Source organism: Agelaius phoeniceus, chromosome 20 (genome assembly GCF_051311805.1).
Source record: "Agelaius phoeniceus isolate bAgePho1 chromosome 20, bAgePho1.hap1, whole genome shotgun sequence".
Taxonomy (NCBI): Eukaryota; Metazoa; Chordata; class Aves; order Passeriformes; family Icteridae; genus Agelaius; species Agelaius phoeniceus.
Genome location: NC_135284.1, coordinates 11,134,571 through 11,145,024, shown reverse-complemented (window position 1 = coordinate 11,145,024; position 10,454 = coordinate 11,134,571). Strand labels below are relative to the sequence as shown.

At 50.2% G+C, this 10,454-nt stretch overlaps 1 protein-coding gene across 8 annotated transcripts in view; it reads right to left on the bottom strand.

The window, feature by feature from the left end:
• Positions 1-4,111: 4,111 nt before the first annotated feature.
• Positions 4,112-10,454, bottom strand: part of TSPOAP1 (TSPO associated protein 1) — a 67,509-nt gene continuing 61,166 nt past the window's right edge. For 7 of the 8 annotated variants that reach the window (XM_077188738.1, XM_077188736.1, XM_054646956.2 and 4 more), the window contains one exon: positions 4,112-5,421. In XM_077188738.1, the coding sequence (XP_077044853.1) occupies positions 5,206-5,421 (216 nt within the window). In that variant the 3' untranslated portion in view covers positions 4,112-5,205. Of the gene's footprint in view, positions 5,422-8,713; positions 8,774-10,454 lie in introns of all 8 variants that reach the window. The other variant, XM_077188735.1, reaches the window with a different exon arrangement.

The window sequence follows — 10,454 nt, the reverse complement described above, 5'->3', positions numbered from 1 at the left end:
CTCGCAGCTGGATACACAGCCTGATGCTTCACCGGAGCTTTCCCGGGACTTTTGAAGGTGATGTGACCACTTCAAGGTGATTTGGGAGTCTTGAGCCCTTCTGGGGGTGCCTTCCAGGGACAAGGTTCCTTCCCCCGTGGTGCTCTTCATTCTCTGCTGCTTTTAAAGGTCAAAGCAAGGCTTTCACATCTACCCCCAGAGACACCTGCAGTGCCCAGCACTCCCCATCCCACCTCCTGACGTGCTCTGCCCCACATCCCCCGGGGGTCCACAAGAGCTGCTCCTTCTTCCTGCACAGGAGAAGGCACTGGGATGATGGTTTGAACAGGCATCACCCTCCAACTGCTGGTCTGGAGCATCTGGTCTGCCCAAAGTGCTGCTGCACCAGGAGCTCACCTGGCAAAGCATCTCCCCTGCCACGGGCCAAAGCCCCTCTCCCTGTCCCAGAGCAAAAGCATCTGATGGACAAATGCTGACAGGGCATACTGCTGGATCAGTGAGGGATGTGTTTGAACATGGAAGTGCACAGGGAGGCAGAGGAACTGCTCCTCGGCTCCCCCTCACTGCACATGGCAGTTGTGTTTGCCCTCATGGATCAGAACTCTTTGGATCAGCAGCACAGACTGGGAGCAACCAAGTTCCTGCCAGGGTTCCCCAGGGTTGGTTGGATAAAGGTCTTCACCTCAACTGTCCTGCATGGACACCCCAGGACCCACAGTGGCTGCAGTATGGTACAGGTGGTGCAGTGCCTCTGGCAGTGACTCTGCAGGTGTGTCCATCCCCAAAGCTGGGATCCACCATCCCCAAAGCTGCCTCCTTGTAAGTGGAGCCATGAACTGATGATGGTCCTGGTCCTTTAATACTTAAAAGAAAATCAGCAAAACAAATTACAAATCTTGCAGTGGTCCTGTTTGCAGACTGGTTTTGACAACCTGGAGGGAATCCACCTGAGCCCAGGAGAAAGCTGGGTTTAGTCAGCCTGGAGGGAAGAAGGCTCTGGAAGCCTTACACTTGACTTTGACTGTCTCATGGAAGGGCTGCAGAGCAGACAGAGCTGTTCAGAGTGCCCAGGGATGGGACAAGAGGCAATGGCAAGTGATACTGCCAAGAAAATTCCCAACAGATATACAAAGACACCCAGGATAGTGGTGAAGTGCTAGGACAGGACCCAGAGCAGAGGTGGGGCCTGCATCCCTGGGGATAATGCTTCCTTAAATGAGACCCCGAGCCTTCAGGGTGACCCTAACCCAAGAGACTCAAGAGGTCTCCAGCCCACCCCTTTCAGAGTGTGACACAGAAGCTGAACATCTGCCTGAGGTCCCAACTTCAGCACCAGCTCCAGCACCAGAACCAGCTCCAGTACCAGAAACAGATCCAGCAGCAGCTCCAGAACCAGCAGTTTGCACAACAGAGACCACAGCACAGCTCTTGTGCAAAGGGGCAGAGCTGGTGGATTTGCAAAGCTCTGAGTCCCTCCCCTGCTGCATCAGCACCAGATAGAGGAGGAGGATGAGAATGTTTCAAAGGCTATGGACAGTTAGTGCATGAAAGTGCTGGGAAATGTGTTTCACAATGAGGAACTTAATTCAGAGAATCACAGGAGAGTTGGGCTTGGGATGGACCTTCCAGACCATCTTGTTCTACTCCCTGCCTTTGGTAGGGAAAGGCTGGACCATCTCAGGCTGGTCCAAGCCCTGCTCAACCTGGCCTTAGACACTGCTGGGGCTCGGGCTGCCACAGCTTCTCTGGGTATCCTGTGCCAGGGAAGCCATTTCTTCCTCAAAGGGAACAATTCCTCCCCAATATCCCATCCATCCCTGCCCTCTGGCAGTGGGAAGCCATTCCCCCTTGTCCTGTCACTCCACACCCCTATCTAAAGTCCCTCTCCAACTCTCCTGGAGCCCCTTCAGGCTCTGGGGCTCTGAGCTCTCCCTGGAGCCTTCTCCCCTCCAGGTGAGCACCCCCAGCTCTCCCAGCCTGACTCCAGAGCAGAGGGGCTCCAGGCCAGGAGCAGCTCCATGGTCTTCTATGTACTCGTTCCAGCAGCTCCGGGTCCTTTTGCAGTTTGCCACAGGGCTGGGGCAGCTCTGCAGGCGGGGTCTCACCTGAGCAAGGCAGAGGGGCAGAATTTCCCCTTCCCCTTCTGCCCTGAGTGGGACATCAGCCCAGGGCATGGGGGGTTTCTGACACACGTGGCTGGGGCACGTCCATGGCAGGTGTTTGGAACCAGATGACCTTAATGTCCCTCCCAGCCCTGGCCATTCTATGATTCTGTATTGAGCTTCTCATCCACCAGTACATCCAAGTCCTTCTCAAGGCAGCTTTCCTTCCATCCATCCATCCATCCATCCATCCATCCATCCATCCATCCATCCATCCATCCATCCATCCATCCTTCCATCCTCTTCTCAGCCTGTACTTGGGCTTGGTGCCCCAACTCCATGTAGGACCTTTTACTTGGCCTAGTTAAGTGTCATGAGATTTGCACAGCTCCACCTCTCCAGGCAGTCCAGATTGTTTTCATGGATGCCCAGTCCCTGCCCTCCAGTGTGTGTGAGGAGGGCACCTCCCACCAACACAGCTTGGTGTCACCAGGACACTGCCCAGGGTGCCTATGAGCGTCTTTGTCACTGGGAAAGATGTTAAACACACAAACTCCTACATCAACCTCTGAGAGACAACATACCAAACTGCTCTCAAAAAAAAAAAAAAAAATTGTTCTCCAACTGCTTCAGAAACCATGGAAGTGCAGGATGCTTTGTCTCTTGAATGTTTACTTTCCTTGGAGACTGTGACCCTGCTCCCAGATCAGGGTGAATGGGAAAGGCCACGGGCCTGGCTGAGCCTTCCAGTGAGCACCAACACAAGCACCAAAGCCCTGCACTCAGAGAGTACATGCTGCTTATCTGGAGAATGGAAACAGAAATATATTGATGCCACCAGCAGTTCCCCCAAGCAGAGAGGTGCCATCCACACCTGGGCTGTGGCACAGCGATGAGAATCAGAGGATGCAAAGAAGAACATCTGGATTATATCTTTATTTTGCCCCTTTTTTTGTTTCTTGTAGTTTTTCATGTTTATCTATAACAGCTTAAAGCTCTTAATCTTAAAATCTTTTTCATGGAGACTTCTCTGAGCTTTGCTGTACAACCTGTCTGGTGTTGGGGAACCAGCTGAACTAGGGAGACTGCTGAATGATGGGTCTGGGTCTATCCCAGCAAAATTTACAGGAGGTAGAGACACAACACACACCTTGTGGTCCCAGAGACTCAGCTGGGTGGGGAGGATGGAAGCACCAGGAGCAAGGGAGCCAAGCAGGCACTGGCTTCACAGGGCCTCTGGCTCTGGGCACACCCCAGAATGTTCCAGCAGCTGCTTTTCAGCCTAAAAGTTTTGCTCTTCAATTCATCCCCTGAGGAACTGATAAAAGCAATGACAGTTTCTTTCAAAAGACCTTCAACAACTCACTTAAGAAACTCTAGTTGGTAAATTCAGTTAGAACAGCAACGACTTCCTCCATGGGAGGACAGGCTGCAGATAAAGCTCTGGGTTGCTGACGAATTTCATCACTGAGGCTGCTCCAGGAGCCATGGAAACTCCAGCAGAGCTGCAGCACTTCATCCTTTCAAAGCCTCTGCTCTGTCCTTGCCCTGACTCCCACTCACCGCAGGACACTGTGCCTTACTGTGGTATCAAGATCCTCATGGAATATTTCTCTCTAGGGAGCAGCAGCTTTCCAAACAAGTCCTTCCTGTCAGGGGAATCCTGTAGAATCCCCCCAAAATCTCAGAGTGACTTCTGGCACCTTGGCTGGATTCCCAGAGGCTCCAGGTGTAGGACTACACCCCTGACCAAACGCTCACACACCAGTGGAGCAGGGAGTGCAGGGATCCAGCCCAGGCACTCTGGGCAGCGTCACACCCACAGCCCTCTCTGGTGTCCTGCATCCCCAGGGCTGCCACCTCAGCCCCTACCCTCACCTCACACCTGGAGCATCCACAGCCACATCTGTCCTTCTGAGAAGGGGATACAGAAGGTGCAGAACACCTTCAAAGTGCATAGGGTTGGTATAATTTCCTCACCCACGCCCCCAAAGAAGCATCACTGAATCTTTGGCTTTTTTAAGGAAAATGTATTTTTGTGAAAATAGAATTTATTATCATAAAATTTGATATTAAATAAAAACATACCATACCACCACCACTCATGGCCACTGTGCTGGCACCACTCACGGAGCTCATGGAACTGCCCTGCTCAGAACAAGGACCCACTGGAACATGCAGAGAAAGAAACATGGGGAGGGACAGAAACCATGGCATACAAAACCCTCCGTGCTTGGACAGGGCAGCATCTCAACTGCAGGAACACATTGTCTCCTACAAAAACAGTGCAAGCTGCCCAGCCCCAGCGCTGCTCTCCCAACACTGGCTCGGGAGCGGCTCACAGACACAGCTGAACGGAACCGTGGAGAGGCAGACGGACAAATAAATAAATAAATAAATAGGTAGATAAATAAATCAATTGATAAATAAATTGATAAATAAATCATAAGGCGGAGTCCCCAGCCAGTGCATGGTCAAGGTGAACCAGGCAAGAGCAGCTGATAGCAGCCCACCCCCCCGCTGAAGAACTGACCCCTGCCAGGGCATCGCTCCTTCCTCCCCGGGGATCCTCGTGCTGGAAGCTGACTGAGGCAGTGTGGGATGCTCCGAGGCACAGCTGCTTATTTACAGGGTTACAGTACAAATAAGAACTCACTCATCAGCCCAGAGACAGCGAAGGGAAGTCACAGGAACAGAAAAGTGCAAATTTTCTTTGCAGGAAGTGAAGGAGTCGACACGACCTCCTTTGGAGCAGAGAAATACCAAGGTATGGAGTACAAGGGATCTCTCCTAAGGGGCTGGGGCTTTGCTGGGAAAAGCCAGTTAGCTAACTTACAGCCAGAATATAATCATTAAATTAAAATATTTACAGGGAACCAGTGCACCAAGGGCTGCATGGAGCAGGACATGCTGGATCCCAGAGCTGAGCCCTCACACCTCACACTTTTTCCCCAGGGGCTCTCAGCTCCCACGCCCTCCAGTTTTCTCTATTCAACACATACTTCTTCCCTATGAAAATAATCAGCTTATTGCAGAGGGCTTCTCCTGAACTCTCAGTCTCTGGGCTGTGTTGGCAGCCTGGATGGAATAAACAAACCCCTTGTTAGTTTTTTTTATTGGACCCAAGTCTTTTGAAGAGGTTTTTCCCTTTGAAGAAGAAGCCTCTCTTCTTTTTCCTCTGCCCAGGTGCATCACTGCAGGCAAGGAGGGCCAGCGATGCCTGCTCTGGACTCTGCTCGCCTGGGACAAGGCAGGAAGGTGCTGGCAGAGGAGGAGACGGAGAGGAGTCGCTCTGATCAGCAGACCCATCTGGATTTAGCTAGGTGGGAAAGAGACAAAAGACAAAAGCACAAGTTAGAGCTGCTGAAGAAGATCACACCAACATAAACCTCAGCCAGAGAACCTGGCCTTCTCCCCTCTATGCAGTTCCACTTAGGAAATTTCCAGTGGATTTAAATTTTGTACTTACAACCCAGATCCTTCCTTAGCTAAGAATTCCTGAAATTCCTGAACTTTGGGCTAAGAACAGGACAGCACAAAAGACCCACTAAGTACATGGTGAAAGATGCTGCTCTACAGCTAAGTAAGTGAAGCAGCTCCTGAGAGCATGGATGGGGACAGGTACTGATGAGTCCATGAGTCCTCAGCCATGGAGCCTACTAGGGTCCCAGCATGCTCTGGAACAGAAGCCAGGACATTAACAAAATCAAATTTCATAAGAACAAGTGCTCTACAAGATCTCCACAGGGTCAAGGAGACTGGCTAAGCCCTCAGGCTTCTCAATAGTAGCCATGGTAGTAAGAGGAATTGGGGGTCCTGCAAGGCTGCTCAGCATCCAGCAGATCCAGAGGCAGGAGGGGCAGAAAGCCAAGTCTGGTGCTCTGCAGCGGCACCAATGGAGCAGGACATGGAGAAGTCTTGGATCAAGTGGCACACAGGAATGTTCCTGAGTGTTTGAGATGGTTAATTGGGACCTACCAGTCTCAAATAGTGCTGTTTCCTTTGGAAATCAGAATGTGCCCTAGTCCTAGGCTCAGTTTCCTCTTCACAAAGCACCGAGAGATCAGTTCCTATCAGCAGCCTTCCTTCCACAATCTCCTCTTGTTAGGCTTAGCTGTCCAGACAGTGACAATTACCAATCTGGCAGGTCAACCTTTCCCAACAGGCTGTGAAGCTCCCCAGGGAAGAGGCTCTGAGTTTCTGAGGCCTAGGAGAGCCTTAGCCTCACTGCCTTCTCTTCCACACAGCTTTCACAAACCAGCAACTTCCGAGCTCCAGCTGTACATCCTGTCTTGGCATCCCCCAAAACACAAGATGAGAGTGGCTGGACCTGTGCCAGGAAAGAGTCCTTTGACATTGGAACATTACACCCTCAGCATCCCTCTACCTGAGCCTCACTGAGTCCCTCACAGGTCTGCAGGAGCCAAAGCCCCAGAGGGAATGTGAGATGGTGACAGTGCCAGCAGGACTCTCTGCCTGAGTGGAAGCACTCCTCAAGATCAGACTCCAGCTGGTAACTGTGTGCAGATCTCAGCAGCAGCCCCTGGGCAGGACTGGATGTGCCTGGTCCTGGTCCTGCTCTGTGTCCAGGGCAAGCAGCTGAATAAGGCAGAAGCAGAGCCCAGAGCATTGCTGCCCCACTCCAGCACAGCCATGCTCATGCCCTGTGGGGACTTTAAATAAAGTTTCCCAGGGTGGAAAGTCAAAGCAACTCTGCTCTGCCATCCTAGTGCTGGTTCAGCACCCACCTCCTTTGGGACCAGGAGCAGCCAGTGGCTGTGACCTCTCCTCCCCTCACAGGTGGAAGCTGTGCTGGTCCAGGCTGCTGCAGGCATGAAGCACCTGTGGCCCAGGACGAGCACAAATCTCTGCTCTGGATGAGACTCAGCACCTACAACACCCATGGAGTCAGTCCTGAGTGGGTAGGAGCACAGGGAGCTCCATCTTGGAGTGAATTTGTGACCCCTCCCAACTCCACAAAGCTGAGAGTCAACTTCTGCCTCACAGCAATCACTGAGTTGTGCCAGTGCCATCACTCTCCCTTACCTGAATTACAGGACAGAGCTGGAACTCCTCTCTGCCTCTCCCCATGATAGTAACCAATCCCACAGTTGACTTTTCCTGAGCTCACATTCTGTTCACCTGAAAATGTTGCTTTCCAAGGCACTCCTGCAACACTCCAGGTGTGCAGCACTGTGCCCTAAGGCCAGCTGCCGTCCAGGACATGCTGCAGAATGTCACACATGCTGATGGATGGCCCAGGCTGGCCTTTGGGAAAGCTGCACTCTGCCTGAAAGGTCCACTCCAACCAATGCTGCAGCAACAGCTGCAACCTCTGTCTATCCTGGCAGCTCCACTGTGCAAAGAACAGCACTTGGTGCTGATAAGCCCAGTGTTAGTCAGGTCTGAGGAGTCCTGGAGTAAACCCAAATAAATCCAGATGAACCATATGCAGCCAGAAATGCAAGATTTGCGGAGGCAAAGAAAAAAGAAAGCCAGGGGAGGGCTAAATTGGAGCTCACTCTCTTAGCTGGGAGCAAAAGAAAGAATCCCCAAGTTCTACTCCAGAAACTGTGATTTGTGCAACAGAGAATCCTTGGATAAAATGTCCAGAAGTACTGGGCTAGCATCAGAAGGGGCTCACCAACACTCAGGGAGTGATGTAGGAGGGATGTAAAGGCCCCTGTGCAGCCAGGGCAATGGAGGTTCTGTCCATGCACCATTGGAAAACACTTTTTTGGTAAAGACGGAACAGTTTCAGGACAGAGCTGAAGTGGCCCCACAAACAATTTCTCCTCTTCTCAGAGGTCTCTATGTGGCATGAAAGCAACAGAACCAGCTCACAGATTCATGTGGTAAGAGAAAAATCGTATGAAAATTGGGGGTTCTTCTCTAAGAGAGACAAAGGAAAAACTGCTCTGTTGAAATCTCATACAAGTTATTAGAGTGATAAACACAAGAGTGATGTCAGTTTTCAGGGATGGTTTTAGTACTCTCTCAGGTGTTACTGATTAACACAATTTCTGAAAAACAAACATTTGAAACTAAGGAAAACAAAGACTGCTCCTGCTGGTCCCCAAAACCAGGGGTCTCACCCACCCAGCCCCAGAACAATTATCCACACAAGGTTGGTTTTAGGGCCTCAATGTTACTATTTTCTTAAATGGATGGTGGGCAGGGATTTTTCAGGACTATTCTCAGGAAGGAGTAAAATCCAGAGGGAAAAAACCCCAGGCTGAACATGAAGTGAGCTCAGACTGAGGAGGACCTTGCAAAGGCCAAATGACGCTTTGGCTGTTGATGCGAACAGAAGGGCCAAGCTGAATTACAAAGCAGGTCCTTCCCAAACCTGAATATCAGCACAGTCCCATCCTGGTCCCAAAACCACCAGATAATTGTTCCAGCCAACTGCACTTCATGTGCTGAATGGTTTGTCTTTACCACAGAACCCAGGTGGCAGTGAAAGGTCTGACATCAGACCTGAAGGTGGATTTGCCACCACAGCCCCAAACCAGCCAGTCAAACTACAAACAAGAATAGAAGCCAACTCCAGGTGCAGGAGCCTTTGAGGTGCTGAGCTGGGTGGAAGGTTGAAGGTCTCACACACTTACATGGTTGCTCTCTCTATGTATCATTCATATCTATCACTGGACTCTTCTCTTCCTCATTCTCTGAAGAAAAGAACCGTCCCGGGTGCGTAACACAGGCAGAAATAAATACATGAAATCAGTTAGAATCGAACACTTTCTGAAGGTGCTTTACAATCAGTCTTTGACAGAAACCACATATTAGTAATGGAAAAATATTCCATCAACAGGAACAGTGTTAAAGCAGCTGCTCTGAGCTGGTAAGCATGAGTGTTTTGGGCCCTGGCTGTGACCAGAACTTCTTGGATCCTCCCCTTTATGCTGTTTTTGTTTGTTTATTCTAATCCCCAAATGTTGTCAGTTTGTAAGCTCAATTGCTTCACCTTTTCAGTTGCCAGCATTTTAAGATTTACTCAGAAATAATTAAAAATGATCCACCTTCCCCAGTTCAATTTGGAAATAAATTGTCCTTATTCTCAGGCCTTTGGTAGGGCAGCAAGGAGAAGGGAAGTGTGAAGAACAGGTAAGGTAAGAACATCACATCCAAGAAATTACAAGTGATTTAAAAATCACTCATGGAGAAGCTTCTGTTGCAACTGGAATGAGCTGTAACTGAGTCCAAAGCTCTGCCATGGTACACACACATCCCCCTGAGGTGCCAGGGCTCAAGCTGGGACTGGGAATTTGCAGGGAGCCTGCTCTGCTAACAGCAAGTTGAGCAAGCAAGTTTTCCTTAACTCCATGGGGTGAAAGTGCTACAGGAATTTGGAAAGCCTCAGGCATGACTGTATCACTGGGAGAGTTTATTCCAGCTCAGGGATGGATGTGGCGTATGTCTGTTTTGCAGGAGGTATTTCTTTCTTCTGCCTTTCCCCTGAGGTTTTCTGCCCACAGGTTGGGATGCTGTGACTGCTGTAACAGCCAAAACCACTGTGGAGTCAGGTTCTGTCTCTTCAGGAATCATTAAACACACTTAAATGCAGTTAATTAATTCCACTTTGTCTCTGAGCAGGGTAAATATACCACTTTTAACAGGGGGCCCTTCCTGTTTGGAAGCTTTTTAGACAGGTCTGGATTGCAAAGCACAAATGGAAGGAGTGCTGGGGGTGCTGAGCCAGAATCCCCTGGGACAGGTGTCCAGGAGAAGCAGGGAGGCAGCAGGACAGGAGCCAGGCTGGCACAATGCAGAATTAGCTACAGTCATGCCTAGAGAGCTCAAGCTGATTCCCACTAAAATAGAATTGGTTTAATCATCATTATCTGAATTTTCCAGTCCTCCAAATACAGAGAACAGCAGTTCATGGATCAGGATAGTAGCAAAACTACCAAACCAAACAGGTTCCTGCTCTGTGCACCCAAAAGTCAGAACCAGTGTAAGAGGAGGCTCCCTTGGATCTCAGGCACAGAGGAATAGAGACAAATGGAAAGGTTTGAAGGGCGGACAAACCTGAAACGTGTCTATTTTATATGGGTTGTCTTTAACACACCTGAAAGGCACTTGTGTTTAAAAATGTCATGAAACATAGCAAAAGAGCTTCCAATCTTCAGCATGCAAGGGTATGTGGGCCAAAGTGCTGTGCAGGGCATCAGTTACCCACTGAACTCAGCAGCAGAGAACAGAGAGGAAAGTGGGTTTGGCTTTGCAAACACTTCACACCTGCCAGTGGCAGACAAAGTTACCTGAACTCTCCCTGGTCCCTGGGAGGATGTGTGCTGGGGCTAGAATAACAACCCCTGGAATCTGAAACAGGCCCTGTGGCTGCTA